This window comes from Phodopus roborovskii, unplaced genomic scaffold (assembly GCF_943737965.1).
Source record: "Phodopus roborovskii unplaced genomic scaffold, PHOROB, whole genome shotgun sequence".
In the NCBI taxonomy this organism is placed as follows: domain Eukaryota; kingdom Metazoa; phylum Chordata; class Mammalia; order Rodentia; family Cricetidae; genus Phodopus; species Phodopus roborovskii.
In genome coordinates, this window is record NW_026125554.1 from 2993660 (window position 1) to 3010349 (window position 16690).

Here is a 16690-nt window from a genome sequence, read left to right on the forward strand (position 1 = left end):
CTTGCTCTGTAGACCAGACTGTCCTTGAACTCACAGAGATCCGCTTGCCTCTGCCTCCCAAGTGCTGGGATTAAAGGCATGCACCACCATGACCCGACAAAAGAAAAACTTTTAAAGAAAAGAGAAAAAAAAAAAAAAAAAAAAAACTGCTGCTCTCTGCCATCTGCAGCCTTGGGTTGTATCACTGGCGCCTCCCCTGGTGAACATTAGGCACTGCAGACCACATTGCATCACATCAAGTCAAGGAAACCAGAAAAAAGAAAAGGCATCCTTTATTGCGGTTACATTGTCTCAGGCTCTGACAGACAACAGGGTTCCTTCATCTGGCACAGGATTGCCTCCTATTTTCCCAGTAGTGAAAGAGTTCCAGAGGGAACGCGTTCACGGAAGCATAGGGTGTTGTGAACAGCACAAAGCAAGGTCTTCTCTTTTTTAAAATATACTTGTATTAATTATTAAAGAAGTTCAAGCCCAAAAATAAGTTCTTACTTAAATACTCCACAGCCCCGAGCCAGGTTCTTCCTCAGGGCCACCCTCACCTCCTTGTTCCTCAAGGTGTAGACCACAGGGTTCAGCAAGGGCGTCACCACCGTGTAGAACACCGCCACCAGGCGGTCCTGGGAGGGGTTGGCCCCAGAGTCTGGCCGCAGGTAGATGATGGAGGCACAGCCAAAATGCACGATGACCACTGTGAGGTGGGCCGCACAGGTGGAGAAGGCTTTGCGCCGGCCCGAGGCCGAAGGGATCCTCAAGATGGCCACCACGATGAAGGCGTAGGAGAGGAGGATAAGGAGGAAGGAAAACAGCACCACGAGGATGCTCAGGAAGAAGATGCCAAGCCCCTTGTGCGTGCTCTCTGCACAGCTGAGCTTCAGCACAGGCGCGATGTCACAGAAGAAGTGCTCCACACGGCCTGTGCCGCAGAAGGGCGAGGAGAAGATCATGCAGGTTTCGACCAAGGCCACCGAGAAACCAGAGCAGAAAACCAAAGCTCCCAGACACAGGCAAACGGTGGGCCTCATGATCACAGAGTATCGCAAGGGATGGCAGATGGCCACATACCTGTCATAACCCATCAGCGTAAGGAGGAAACAGTGACTGCATCCCAAGCCCAGAAAAAAGAACATCTGAGCCCGGCAGCCTGCGATGGAGATGGCCTGGCTCTCCATCAGCAGGTGGGCCAGCATATTGGGGATGGTGACCAGTGTGTAGCAGGTCTCAGAGAGGGAGAGCACAGCCAGGAAGCGGTACATGGGAGTGTGGAGGGTGCGATCCACCTGGATGATGGTGATGATGGTGGCGTTGCCACTGAGTGTGACCAGGTAGGTGAGGAGGAACAAGGTGAAGAGGGTGGGCCTCAGTTCTGGGAGGTTGGAGAATCCCACCAGCACGAACTCTGTCACCAGCCAGGTCCCATTGTCCCACTGCTTCTCAGGAGCCTGAGAGGAGACAGGATTACTGGGACAAGGCGGGTCATGAGGCCTCAGGTGGGGGTAGGAAAATCATCACTGATTTGCAGACAGGACAGAGGGACTTGGAAATGATCAGTTATTACCCAGCCAGCAAGGCATCTCCTCAGTTTGTAAGAAGATAAGAATTAGCCAGGTGGTAGTGGCACATACCTTTAATCCCAGAACTCAGGAGGCAGAGGCAAACAGATCTCTGTGAGTTTGAGGCCAGCCTGGTGTACAGAGTTCCAGGACAGGCTCCAAAGCTACACAGAGAAACCTTGCCTAGAAAAAAAAAAAAATGTGCTTGTTTGAAACCAAAGATAGGCTTCTTCTAAAGAATGGAAAGATGGCAGGCAGCCCCCAGACTAATAGCTGGGAATCCAGCATGAGACTGACTCAGACACCCTGAACATGGATGTCAGCTAGAAGGACTGAGCAGTCTAAGGGACCTCAGACAGTAGAACCAGGATATATTCCTGGTGCACAAAAGGACCTTGTGGACACATCCCCCATGGAAGGATAAATGCCTTAACCTAGAGACAGGAGAGAAGCCCTAGTCCCTACTTCAAATGACCTGTCATATCTACATGATCCCACCTGGATGGCATTCCCCTACATGTGGAGTGGGGGGGGAGTGGGAGGAAAAAAAGAATAGAAAGATGTCTCCCTCTTTTATTCTCTCTCTCTCTCTCCCCTCTCTCTCTCATCTATTCCTCCCCTGACTCAATCTTCCTAGTCCCACATGCTTTCCTCTCCTCCCCTTCTCTTTCTCCCAGCTCCCTCCCATTCTTGTCCCTTTCCCCTTCTGTGTGGGACCTTGTATGAATCTCTTAGGTTCCTCCTTGTATCCTAGTTTCTCTGGCAGTGTGAATTATAGGCTGGTGATCCTTTGCTCTATGTCTAAAATCCATATATGAGTGAGTACATACCATGTTCCTCTTTTTGCGACTGGTTTACCTCATTCAGGATGATAATGAGATTGATGACTAACTTATCTGTTATTATAGAGCCCTCAGCTAGTAGCTAATGGAAACAGAAGCAGACACCCACAGCTAAACACTGAGCTGAACTGGAATCCAGATGCAGAGAGGGAGGAGTGATAAGAAAATGGGGACAAGATCAGGCTACAGAAACCCACAGAGACAGCTGGCCTGAACAAGGAGGAGCTAATGAACCCCCAGTCTGATATCTGGGAAACCAGCATTGGACTGACTCAGACCCCCTGAACATGGGTCTCAGTTAGAAAGCCTGGGCAGTCTAAGGGACCTTTGATAGTGGAACCAGGATGTATCTATCCCTGGTGCACAAAAGGACTTTGGGGGCACATTCCCCAGGAGGGATACTCCCTTAACCTAGAGGCAGTAGGGAGGGCCTAGTTGCTACTCCAAATGACTTGACAGATTTTGTTGATCCCTCCTGGAAGGCATCACCCTCCCTGTGGAGGGGGGGATGGGAGGGGAGGAATCATGGGAGAGAGGGAAGGAGAGAGGGAGGCAGGAAGAGAGGGATGGAGAGGGAACTGGGATCAATATGTAAAATAAGAAAAAAAGAATACAAAGGCAGAGAGAGAGAGAGAGAGAGAATAGGAAGAGGAGAGCCACGGTTGAACCTCATTCTAGCAAGAAGTAGCCATAAGCATTATGAATTTATGTAGCTATGCTTCAGTAAAATGTTAATTATTTTGGATTTTTTTTTAAGACAGGGTCTCACTCTATAGCATTAGCTGACTTGGAACCTGATATATAAACCAATCAAGCTTTAAACTCATAGAAATATGCCTACCTTTGCCTACCAAGTGCTGGGATTGAAAGGTGTGCACACCCATCCTTGGCCCAATAAAACTTTAATACAAATAATCAGAGGGACAAGTTTGGCCCTTGGACTATCATTTGCTAATTCCCGATATTACACAAATAAAACTAAGAGGACACAGCCAGGTATGACAACACATACCAAGGATCCCACGACCTGGGAGGGCAGGCAAGGATGGGCATGAATCACAAGTTCAAAGCCATCCTGGAAGAAGAGAAAGAGGGAAAGGTGGGGATAAGAAAAGTTATATAGCAAGAGTAAAAATGGCCAAAGTGATAACATGAGCATATATAAATATAAGGAAGCTGTTCCCTTTGTACACTTAACATAATTTTCAAAAACCAAAAGGATTCCTACTCAAGAGGAACTCCAGTGAGACTCCCCAAGGAATTCATGCTATGAAAAAGAGCAAACCCTGATTAGAAATCTCCAGAAAGAAAAGCAAATATAACTGCAGATGCCGGGATGGTGGGTTGATGCACGACTCTAACCCCAGCAGCTGTTAGATTGGGAACTTGGGAAGGACCCTGAGTTCCATAGCCACCTAAGCTACATGGAGAGACCCTGTGTCAAAGAAAGGAAAGGGAGAAGAGGGAGGAGAAGATAGAGAAGGGGAGAAGAGAAGAGTATTCCTCCACCTCCACCTCCACCACCGCCACCGCTTTGAAAAATGAGGCATTGGCCGGGTATGGAGAATCACACCTTTAATCCTAGCATTCTGAGACAGAAGGATAGTGACTTAAGCAGCCTGGCTATAGAGTGCAGAGGAACAAAAGAGAGTGCAGAAAGTGGGAGGGAAATGCAGGCTAAGACTGATAGAAAAAGTGAAGCTAGTATGATGCCTTAGATGGTAAAGGCTACTGCAGGCAAGCACGATGACTTGAGTTTGATCCCGCAGGACTCACAAGATGCAAGGAGAGAATCAAGTGTCACAAGTTGTCCTCTGACCTCCACAAGGATGTGGTACACATACAAATTAATTAATTAATTAATTAATTTTTTGCTTTTGTATTTTAAGACAGGGTTTCTCTGTAGCTTTGGAGACTATCCTGGAACTCCCTTTGTAGACCAGGCTGACCTCAATCATACAGAGATCTGCCTGCCTCTGCCTCCCCAGTGCTGGGATTAAAGGCGTGTGCCACCATCTCCCAGCAAATGTAATTTTTAAAAAGGAAAATGAATGAAAGGTCATGCCTTCGTGACATCCTTAAAAGCAAAATTAAAGTGTAGAATTCCTAGATCCCTCCAAATTCCAGAGCAGACAGTATTGGTACTGGAGATAAGCACCTTGAACCTGCTCTCGGCCCACACACTGTCCCTTCCTTCCCCACTCCAAGCTCCAGCATCACTAGAAAGGCCTTGTGTGCAAGTTCAAGCTGCAGCCTCCACAGCAGCCATGCTGGACCACACCCAGGAGCATGCACCAGTCTGTCAAGGGATGAACCCATGGGAATGTGTGCTCTCAGCCCCTGCTGGTGATGGGAGCCACCTAAGGAAGGAATACTGTGACCCTGTAGAGCATTGTCCACAATGGGATGCAAGCTCAAGGCTAACACATAACCTTGACTGTATGGATATTTTTCACCCTTGTGGTGAGCTAAAATGAAAATGGCCAGAAGCCAGGTGTGGTGGTGCACTCCTTTAATCCCAGCACTCAGGAGGCAGAGGCAGGTGGATCTCTGTGAGTTTGAGGCCAGCCTGGCTACAGAGTGAGTTCCAGATCAGCCAGAGCTACATAGTGAGACCCTGTATTGGAAGAAAAACAAATAAGTGAAGAAGAGGGAGGAAAGAAGGGAGGGAAAGAGGGAGGTAAGAAGGGAGAGAGGGAAGGAGGGAGGGATGGAGAGAGGAAGGGAGAGAGGAAATGGGTCACTACCACTGCCTGTATCCCTCCTACCAGAGACTAACAATGGCCTTATAACATCCCAAGAGAACATTAAGAAACAAGACAAAACATAAAAACAGAAAATGCAAATGCAAATTTCCAATATCTATAAGGAAGAAAACTCAATCTCATGACAAATTAATGCAAGTTAAAACAAGAAAGCTAGACCCTCAAAGCTGACTTCACAGTTACCATAACACAACATCTCCACTCCTCGGTTCCGATCCAAAGACTGGAAGTGGTTGTTTAAGAATTTCTACAGAGATGGTTCGGTGTTAAAGCTCTAGCTGTTCAGCCATGAGAACCATAATTCAGATCTCCAGAAACTCACGTAAATGTCAGGTAGTCATGGCAACCCTCCTCTATATCACCATTATTCAAAATCACCAAAATGTAGTAACAACCTGAATGCCCACCCACAAGTGAGTGGATCAACAGGGGTGTGGTTTTGTCTTCATAATGAAATATTGTTCACCCCCGGAACAGAATGACACTCTGATCCATGGAACAACTCTCTGGGAGGGACTTTAGGAATGCAGTGCTGAGTGAAAGAGACCAGACACAGATGCCAGATTCTGCACAACTTCCTTCCTTACTATGTTCATTTGTTCCCTCCTTTCTTTCTTTTTCTTCTTTGTGTATTCGTGGGTACATTCGCCATGGGTGCACATGTAGGTAGCAAGGGCTGACATCCTTTATCGCTCTCTACCATAATTTTTGAGAGATTCTATCATGGAATCTGGAGCATTGCAGCTATAATCACTGGCTGCCAAGCGCCAAGGAGCCTCCCATCTTCATCCCCTGGTGCTGAAGTTACAGGTGTGAACCGCCATGCATGGATTCTGGGGATCCCAACTCAGATCCTCACGCTTGTATAGCAAGCTCTCTACCATCTGAGCCGTCTCCCCAGCCCTGTATAGCTCCATCTATATAAAATGTCCATGGTGTATGAAGCCAAAGAACAGAGGTCAGAGTGGCAGCTCTCAGGGGCTGGGGGAGGGGTGGTGGTGATTAAGGAGTGGTTGCTAGTAAAGAAGGAGTCTCTTTTAGAGATGAGAAAATGTACTGATGGGAAATAGAGGTAGGGCTAGGAGTACAGCTCAGTGGTAGAATGTTTATCTAACATACATAAAGCCTGAAATTCCACACACCCAACACCACCATAAAAATGAAAAATGCAATGAGGTGACATTTGCATGGCATACAAATGCCTTCAACAATGCTGAATTTTCTTTTAACATAGTTAATACTGTTATGTGAGCTTTACCTCATTCAGAAAAATGTGCATTTTTGCCAAGCAGTGGTGGTGGACTCCTTTAATCCCAGCACTCTGGAGACAGAGGCAGGCAGCTCTCTGTAAGTTCAAGGGCAGCTTGGCCTACAAGTGAGCTCAAGAACAGCCAGGGCTACACAAAGAAACTCTGCCTCAATAAATAAATGAATGATTAAATAAATAGATAAATTGCATATATGTATATGCATTTTTTAAACTGTCAAACTGAACTTGATTAGCTGGACATAGTGACAAAACTTATAATAAAATACTCCAGAGGTGGAAGCAAGAGGACCAGGAGACTAATGTCATCCTCAGTTGCATAGTGAGTCTCGGGCCAGCTGTGTTGTATGAGATGCTGCCTTAAAGTCGTGGGGTGTGGTAGCCCACAACTTTAACCCCAGAACTCCCCAGACAGAGACAGGCAGATCTCTGTTTCAGGCCAGCCTCATCTACGTAGTGAGTTCAAGACCAGCTAGAATTACATAGTGAGATCCTGTCTCAACACAGTCTGTAGAGGTGGCTCAGCAGCAGGCTGCTATTCCAGAGAGCCTGGATTCAGAGTCCCAGCACTGACATGGCAGCTCATACCACCTGCAAACTCTAGTTCTAGGGACTCTGTTGCCCTTTCCAACATGTGCAAGCAGCTGCATGCCCATGGTGTATTACATGCAGGCAAACATTCATACACATAAAACAACAAATAAACCATCTCTTCAAGAAGCATTGCAATTAAGCTTTTCAGCAGAGCCAGCATCAGTGGAAGGTGAGCTGTGGGCTCAAACAGACCTTAACTGGAAAGCCACAAGACAACCTCATCAGAAAGAAGATATTTGGGAACAAAAGCAAATTCAAATTTTCCAGTGAGGTGATAGCTTTTATTTTTTTAAGGAAGGGTCTCACTATGTAGTACAGGCTGACCTAGAACTCGCAATCTTCCTACTTACCAAATGCTGGGGTTACATATACCTCCCAGGTTCTGAGGGAGTGACTCTTGGAACCAATCTCAGAGCTAGCTGTCAGATTACCAATTTATGGTTATCATATGAAGCAGCTGTTCTCAACCTGTGGGTCACGATCCCTTTGAGGGCAAACGACCACAGCAGACATCCTGCATATCAGATATTCTTACGTTACGATCCATAACAGTAGCAAAATTGCAGTTATGAAGCAGCAATGAAATAATTTTGTGGTTGGGGGTCATCACAACATGAGGAAGTGTATTAAAGTGTCGCAGCATCAGGAAGGTTGAGAACCACTGATGATAGAGGAAAGACCTTCTTTCTATGTATTCTCACTGGCCTCTCCCCAGACACCACTTTCAGCATCTAGCTTAAAGAGGAGACTAAGAAAGGAATCTTCCCTCAACATATACTCAGCATAGGAGTGAATTTACCACAGGACATCAAGCTTTGCTTGCTCACCTTCACAGACAGGAGGGTCGTTACCTAGGAAGCGATCGCTGTTACTTAGAGCAGAAATTGTGTGCTCTGACAGACAGGGACAGTGGGGACAGTGAGCTGCATCTCCTAAGCCTAATAACTCTGGATCTGAATGTCCCTTGCATGGGATGAGATGACTCCTGGGAAGCTGGCTGTGACCCTATGAACCCACAGTTGAAGAATAGTGCTGTGACCAAGTCCCCAACCCAAAGACTGAGAAGAACAGGAAGTCCTGTCTTGGCTAGACTGCCAGTAGTCTAAGGCTTTTCATCAATAAGCACCTTCATGATGAGCTGGAAAACCAGACTCAAACAAAGAACTCAAGTTACCAACATTTTGACAACTAAAAGAGCCTGGCTCAAGGAAGTGAAAACACAGGACCAGCTGTCCTCATCTACTCTCTCCTGGTACCCAAAATCAGCATGCAATGGAGTTCCTAGGGCAGAGGCTTGCCTGGTGGATGGAAGATACTGTGCTGAGATTGGGGATAGCAGGACAATAGGCAGCTGTTGTGCTCCCCTAAGCCTATTCTGAGAACCCAGAAATGAGTCCTACAGACCCACAGTTGATAGTGAAATCTGCCAAATAGCATTAGGACTACAAGAAAAGCAGGAAACCACTCTGCAACAGAAGAGGGTCTGGAGTTGGATTTCCACTGAATGTATGCAGATCCCTGTTCTCATCTCTTAGATGGGGAGACTGCCTGCTCCAAAGAGTCATTTAATAGGACCAGCAAGCCCCACCTGGAACCCGTGAAACTCATGCCCACTGAAGGTTCCAGAACAGCACTGGCCTGAAGGACTTAACCGAGGGTGCTGAGTTCAAGGCTTACCTGTGGGTGCCACTGTTGTGCCCACTGTGGCAGCACCAGACCCAGGGTCCTTCCTGCAAGTGTGGGAGGACAGACAGCCAGGAGTGCTAGGGACAGGGGCTGGTCCCTCCTTCTATTTCTTCTCATCAGGAGCCCCTAAGGCTGGAGTCCCTTCCCTGATGCTCTGGCTCTCACTCTACCAGGTTCTGTACGTGTGTGTCTGTGCGCATGGAGCTCTGGGTTACATAGCGTGCAGTCCACACACCCAAGCACACTCATCTTGTCATGGTTCTGTGTCTGCAGTGTTCAGGGCTGGAGGAGGCTCCTCTTGTTCCCTTCTGAGCACATTGCACATCTCTGGGACCCCACAAACTCAACTCAACACTAGAATCACCTTGGAAACAAGCTCCGTGGAAGGGTGCCATTGTCCAGGCAATCTAAACAATTTCCCCCCTCCACTCATTTTTAGGTTTCACCGAAGGTGGGGCTGGGCAGGTGGCTTCTGCAGCCAGAATGTCACTCACCATGGCCAGGTCAGGCTCTCACATCACCGAGAACATCCCTCTCTGTCTAAGAAGGAAGGGGCTGAGGGCCCACATTCTCCTCTTCTGGGGTCCCTGGAGCTGCTGTCCCAGAACCTCTGCAGTCACTAACAAGTCCCCCAGGACCAGGCTGGTGCTATGAGGAACTAGACACCCCAGGGTCTTCTTCCCCAGCATCCAGCTCTGAGCCCCAGAGTAGGGGAAGATTAATTGGAATCCTCCTTTGGGGACAGCAGTCACAAATCATCCCTCACTCCATCGGTGTTCCCAGTCTGCAGTGAGTGCCATGTCAGCTGTGCAAGGCTGCTTCCCAAAGACCCTGCCTCTGTGGGAGGAAGGAGTTGCTGACTTCATATTGTTACTCAGGATGCTCAGGACAAATCTAGGGTCCTGAAACCCTCACATGTCCGTTCTTTCTGGATAATTTTTAATCACTTAACATCCATTGTCATAGTTAGGGTTTCTATTGCTGTGAAGAGACACCATTTTTCTTATAAAGAAAAACATTTAATTAGGGCTGTTTTACACTTCAGAGGCTTAGTCCATTATCATCACACCAAGAAGCATGTTGCCACCCAGACAGACATGGGACTGCAGAGGTAACTGAGAGTTCTATGACTGAATCTGTAGGCAGCAGGAAGAGAGAGTGACACTGGGCTTGGCTAGAGCTTCTGATATCTCAAAGCCCACCCCCTTGTGACATACTTCCTCCAACAAGGCCACACCTACTCCAACAAGACCACACCTCAATACTGCCATTCCCTATGAGTCTAAGGGGGCTATTTTCATTCCAACCACCATATCCATACTCTCCCCCAACTTCTCCCCACCCCTTGGAACCACTAGCTAATTGTTCTGACCTGCTGCAACTGACTGCATAGAGCACCATCACTGTCCCCACCTCCTGTTCATCCTCAGCACCAGACACCAGAACTCTGGACCCTGGCTTGCCAGTACTACCCATCCTGGCTTACTATTGTCACCATTGTAAAGCTGGAGAGGCAGATTAGCTCAGATGCAGCTCTCCCACAGGAGCCAAGTTTAATTGCCAGTATCCATGTTATCACTACAGCTCCAGGAATCTAACATTCTGCCTCCGCTCTTTGTCTGAAATCTATGCACTGCTCCATTCAGGCTTCAGTTACCCTTTTCTACATTAATAAGGGGAAACTTGGATGTGGTAGTGCATGCCTGTCATCCCAGCACTGGGGACGCTGAGGCAGGAGGATTGCTATGAATTCTGTCTTGTTGTAGATATTATTTTAACATGTGTTATATTTGTTTATGCTGCAGAATATTTGTCTAATGATGCAAGGATATGTTGCATTCTTTTATGTTACATTTGTTTAACTCTGAGAAGCCATGTTACTTTGCCTGTCTAAAGCACCTGATTGATCTAACAAAGAGCTGAATGGCCAATAGCAAGGCAGGAGAAAGGTAGATAGGTGGGGCTGGCAGGCAGAGAGAATAAATAGGAGGGGAAATCTTGGAGGAGAGAAAGGAGCAAGAAAAGGAGAAAAGGACATCAGGGGCTAGCCACTGAGTAAGAAGCAAAGAAAGGTATATAGGCCAGGCGGTGGTGGCACACGCCTTTAATCCCAGAACTTGGGAGGCAGAGGCAGGTGGATTTCTTTGAGTTCAAGGCCAGCCTGGTCTACAAAGCTACACCGAGAAACTCTGCCTCACAAAACAAAACAAATCAAAACAAACAAACAAACAAAACGTATATAAAATAGAGAAAGATAAAAAACCCAGAGACAAAAGGTAGACGAGATAATTTAAGAAAAGCTGACTAGAAATAAGTCAAGATAAGGCTGGGCATTCATAAGAAAGAATAAACCTCTGTGTATTTATTTGGGAGCTGAGTGGTGGGCTCCCAAAAAAGCAAAGACTAAAAAGAAAGAGACAGAGAGAGACACTGTCTCAAGGAAATCAACAAAACCAATAAGGGGTCAGGCAGTGATAGCACACACCTTTAATTCTAGCACTCCGCATCAAAGACAGGAAGATCTCTGAGTTTGAAGCCAGCCTGGTCTACAAAGGAAGTTCCAGGACAGACAGAGAATCCCTGTCTCAAAACAAACAAACAAATCAATAAGAGACAGAATGCATGTCCAGCCTGTGCAAACTGTTCACCCTCAGACAGTCATGCTGTGTTACACCATCTGGTCCTTCTCCTGACAGGGGATGGGGGGGCGGGGTGCACAGGTGCGGCAGGGGTGACCATTCAGTGGAGCATCCCATCCCAGAAGATTTTACAGAAGGCACATGTTTTCCAGGAGATAGCTGGGCATTACATTTCTCTGAACGTCTTTTCCATCACGCAGCATAAAAGTGTAGGCTTACTCGGTTGCCTCCCATGCCTTCTGTTGAGCGGCATTCACGAATAAGAGCAAAGAGGGAAGAGCAAGGAACTTCTGTTGGCTCCATTCACTTCACCGGGTGTTTGGTGGTTTCTATAAACTAGAACCTGATGTAAAACTCACAGATAAGGACAAAGTGCCTGGAGCCAGATGCTGCCATTCCTGTCTCCAGACCTGCATATTAATATGACTCCAACCCCTCCAGTCCTCAGGAGTCACCATGTAGAGCTGCTTTTCCTTTTTAACAAGTTATTTGGATAGCTCTAGAACTCTTAGAAAATGATCTAGCTTCTCTCCCATCCCAAAAGGTAGGTTAATCAAATATCCAAAACCAAATGGACCTGGATCTGATACAGGCAAAGTTCCTGGCCTGCTTCCTGAGGCTAGGCTAGGCTCCCTTGTGCTTCAGAGAGCCAATCCTGGCACTGCAGGAGGGCCAATCTCATATGGATAAGATGGCCCAATGGTATCAGACAAGCAGCTGCTCCCAGTGCCCTGGGAAGCCCAGCGCTGTGAAGACCAGGGAGGTGTAAACAGTCTCATTTCCCATCTAGGAAGCTAGAAATACTGTAAAGAATGGCCAAGAAATGAGACATCCACACTGAAAACCAGAAGCTAATTATTGTGTGTATGATAGGCCCAGACATCAGTCCCAAAATGGAGCTCTGAGTTCAGTTAAACAGGCTTTTTTAAAAATATTTTTTTCTTATTTTATATATCGATCCCCTTTTCCTCTCCCATTCTCCCATGCCCCCCTGCAGACCCCCAACCCCATCCCCCATCCACTCCCCAGGGAGGGTGAGGCCTTCTGTAAGGGATCATCAAAGTCTATCAAATTATTTGGGGTGGGGCCTAGGCCCTCCCCCATGTCTCTAGGCTAAGGGAGTATTTCTCAATGGGGAATGGGCTCCTGAAGTCCGTTCCTGCACTAGGGATAAATCCTGGTTCCATTGTCAGAGATATCATACACTTCTCAGGCCTCCTAACTGAGACCCTTGTTCAAGGGTCTGGGTCAGTCTTAGCCTGGTTTACCAGCTATCAATCTGGGTCCATGAGCTCCCCCTTGTTCAGGTCAGCTGTTTCTGTGGGTTTCTCCAGCCTGGCCTTGAGCCCTTTGCTCCTCACTTCTCCCTCTCTGCATCTGGATTCCAGGAGTTTGGCTCACTCTTTAGCTGTGGGTGTCTGCTTCTGTTTCCAACAGCTACTGAATGAGGCTCTAGAATGACATATAAGGTAGTCACCAATCTCATTATCAGGGAAGAGCATTTAAGGTAGCCTCTCTACTATTGCTTAGATTGTTAATTGGGGTCATCCTTGTAGGTCTCTAGACATTTCTCTAGTGCCAGATTTCACTTAAAGCTTATAATGGCTCCCTCTATTATGGTATCTCTTTTCTTGCTCTCCTCTATTCTTCCCCTGACTCAATCTTCCTGCTCCCTCATGTCCTCCTCTCCCCTCCTCTTCTCCCCTTCTCTTTCTCCTAACTCCTTCTCCCTGCCCCCCTCCCAATTTGCTCAGGAGATTTTGTTCCTTTCCCCTTCTGTGAGGAACCATGTATGTCTCTCTCTCTCTTAGAGTCCTTGTTTCCCAGCTTCTCTGGTGGTGTGAATTGTAGGCTGGTGATCTTTGCTCTTTGTCTAAAATCCATATATAAGTGAGTAAGTACATACCATGTTCCTCTTTTTTGTGACTGGGTTACCCCACTCAGGAGGTTTTTTGATGGGAGATGTCATTCTGTAAATATGTTTCTCTTATTGGTTAATGAATAAAGCACTGTTGCCTAATAGGAAAGCTAGATAGGTGGGACTAGGAGACAAGGAGGATTTGGGAAGAGGTAGGAGGAGATTCAAAATGTAGGACCAAGAGAGCAGAACTCCGGGCCCTCTCCCCAGTAATATAAGACCACATGGAAATACTTAGATTAATAGAAATGGGTTAATATTTAAGACAGAGCTATCCAATAAGAAATGTTAGTAACAGGCTAACAGCTTTATATCTAATACCGCATCTCTGTGTGTTATTTGAGGCTGTGCAGCTGTGGGACCAGGCTGGCAGGGAAAACTACTCATAACAGTTTCTTCTAGTTCCATCCATTTGCCTGCGAATTTCAAGATTCCATTTTTTTTTTCTGTTGAGTAGTATTCCATTGTGTAAATTACCACATCTTCTTTATCCATTCTTCAGTTGAGGGGCATCTAGGTTGCTTCCAGGTTCTGGCTATTACAAATAATGCTGCTATGAACATAGTTGAACAGATGTCTTTGTTGCATGAATGTGCATCTTTTGAGTATATGCCTAAGAGTGGAATTGCTGGACTTTGTGATAGACTGATTTTCCTGAGGAACCGCCATACTGATTTCCAAAGTGACTGTGAGTTTGCACTCCCATCAGCAGTGGAGGAGTGTGCCCCTTTCTTCACATCCACTCCAGCATAAGCTGTCATTGGTGTTTTTTATTTTAGCCATTCTGACAAGAGTAAGATGGTATCTCTGAGTCGTTTTGATTTTCATTTCCCTGATGGCTAAGGCTGTTGAACACTTTCTTAAATGTCTTTTAACTATTTTAGATTCCTCTATTGAGAATTCTCTATTTAGTTCCTTACCCCACTTTTTTATTGGATTACTTGGTGTTTGGGTGACTAGCTTCTTGAGTTCTTTGTATATTTTGGAGATCAGCCCTCTGTCAGACGTGGGGTTGGTGAATATCTTTTCCCATTCTGTGGGTTGCCATTTTGTCTTGCTGACTATGTCCTTTGCCTTACAGAAGCTTCTCAGTTTCAGGAAGACCCATTTATTAATTGTCTATCTCAGTGTCTGTGCTACTGATGTTATATTCAGGAAGCAGTCTCCTATACTAATTTGTTTAAAGGTACCTCCCACTTTCTCTTCTAAGAGATTCAGTGTGGCTGGATTTGTATTGAATCCATAACCTGGCAAGACACAAAATTAACTCAAAAAAATCAGTAGCGCTACAATATACAGATGATACATCACCCTTTACAATATCTACAGACAACATAAAATAGCTTGGAGTAACGCTAACCAAACAATTGAAAGACCTGTATAGCAAGAACTTTGAGATTTTCAAGAAAGAAATTAAAGAAGATATCAGAAAATGGAAAGATCGCCCATGCTCATGGATAGGCAGGATCAACATAGTAAAAAATGGCAGTCTTGCCAAAAGTAGTCTACAGATTCAATGCAATCCCCATCAAAATCCCAGCACAATTCTTCACAGTCTTTGAAAGGACGATACTCAACTTTATATGGCAAAACAAAAGACCCGGGATAGCCAAAACAACCCTGTACAATAGACAGGTAGACCAATGGAATTGAATTGAAAACTCTGATATTAACCCACACACCTATGAAAACCTGGTTTTTGACAAAGCAGCTAAAATTATACAATGGAAAAAAGAAAGCATCTTAAACAAATGGTGCTGGCATAACTGGATGCTGGTGTGTAGAAGACGGAAGATAGATCTATATCTATACCATACACAAAACTTAAACAGGCTTTTTATATCCCTTTTGCCCCCTTATCAACCACCCCCTACACATAGCAGTCTTGAGTGACATCTGTTTTGATTGGCTGAACTAAGCTGATGTTGTTGATGTTAAACTTCCCTATGAGCATGAACTTTTCCCTAAACACCAGAACTTACTGCCAGCCATTTATAGTGCAGAGGGAATGGGGGTGGAAGGGGAAAAGGTTTCACCAGAAATGGGGGCAAATGTTGAAGCACAAGGGAACTGGCCAGCCTGGTGCAGATACCCTGTTCATATTTTCACAGCACTTAGACTGCTCTGTGCTTAGACACACTGCTGCCACATTTGCCCTCACAAAGTGACCTGACAGACCTTCGTCCACTACTCCTTGTCTCAGCTCCTCTTGATTGCTTTTGAACTTCACAGAACAGATTCCCATGCTTGTCCAAATCATTCAGGTCTGCTATAGCCTCTCCTATCTCATAAAGATCATGTCCCTGGATTGGTCCCAGACCTGCCCCCAAGGGAGCTGCCGAGTCATTCTTTCTTACCACCCCATGAACATAGTCCTATGCAGCCCAGTGAGGTGAGCATCCCACACCACCTCTGTCATGCCCAGTCTCCTCAGTGATGCCTGTAGTCTCCTTTCATCTTACTCCTTGGCATTCATAGAGAACTCAGACAGAAAAAACCAAGTGTTTCTGGAAGCCAGTCCAGTAGGAACTGACTTCTCTCGTATTGTCTCAGGTCATACAGCCTTTGTCTTAAAGAAGGATGCAGTTACTTCGTTTTTCTGTTTTCACAGCACTCTGGCTGCTTCCATTCACATCTATGTACCCACAAGCCAGGATGTGACTGGCTTTTTCATTCTTATTTAACAGTATTTTCCATTCAAGGAATTCAGGTGCCTAACATTCCCTAACATAACTCCTTTGTTTCTTTCCTCCTTCCTTCCTTTTTTCCTTCTTTCCTTCCTGCCCTCCTTTCTTCCTTCTCTTCTTTCCTTCCTTCTTTCCTTCCTTTCTTTCTTGCAATAAACATAAGTAACATTATATGGACTGAACATGTCATATATAGGATTTTTTGTATATGAACATACATGAATTCATGCAATAACAATTAGTGAAAAAAGAAGCCATAAATTTGAAGGAGAGCAGGGAGGGGGGTATATGCATGGATTTGGAGGGAGGAAATGGAAGCGAGAAATGTTGTAATTATACTATAATACTAAAAAGAAAATGGTTTATTTTATGTGTATGAGTGTTTTTGTCTGCATGCATGTATGTGCATTGAGTGTGTGCCTGCAGAGGTCAGATGAGAACATCAGATCCCCTGGAACTGGAGTTTCAGCTCGTTGTAATCTGCATGCAGGTGGTGGGAATTGAACCTTACAGGTCCTCTGTAAGAGTAGCTGGTACTCTTAACCACTAAGCCATATCTCCAGCCCCATGTCATTGTTATGCTCCTGTCTGCGTATTGGATAATGGATCCTCCTTCCTCACTATTAAAAATTGAACCTGAAGGGCATCTTCTATCACTACCATGTTACTGTCCATTGTTATTGTCCTCTATACATTTTTAATTTTTAACAATATTTATTATGTGTATTGTATGCACAACCAC

The 16690-nt window shown here is 45.7% G+C and overlaps 1 protein-coding gene across 1 annotated transcript; it reads right to left on the reverse strand.

Annotated features, from left to right (window-relative positions):
* Positions 1–485: 485 nt before the first annotated feature.
* Positions 486–10180, reverse strand: LOC127216528 (olfactory receptor 10T2). Its single transcript, XM_051177231.1, has 2 exons — positions 10077–10180; positions 486–1482 (listed from the first exon to the last, which is right to left on the reverse strand). The coding sequence occupies exons 1-2, from the start codon at positions 10178–10180 to the stop codon at positions 486–488; spliced, it is 1101 nt and encodes a 366-aa protein (XP_051033188.1).
* Positions 10181–16690: the final 6510 nt, after the last annotated feature.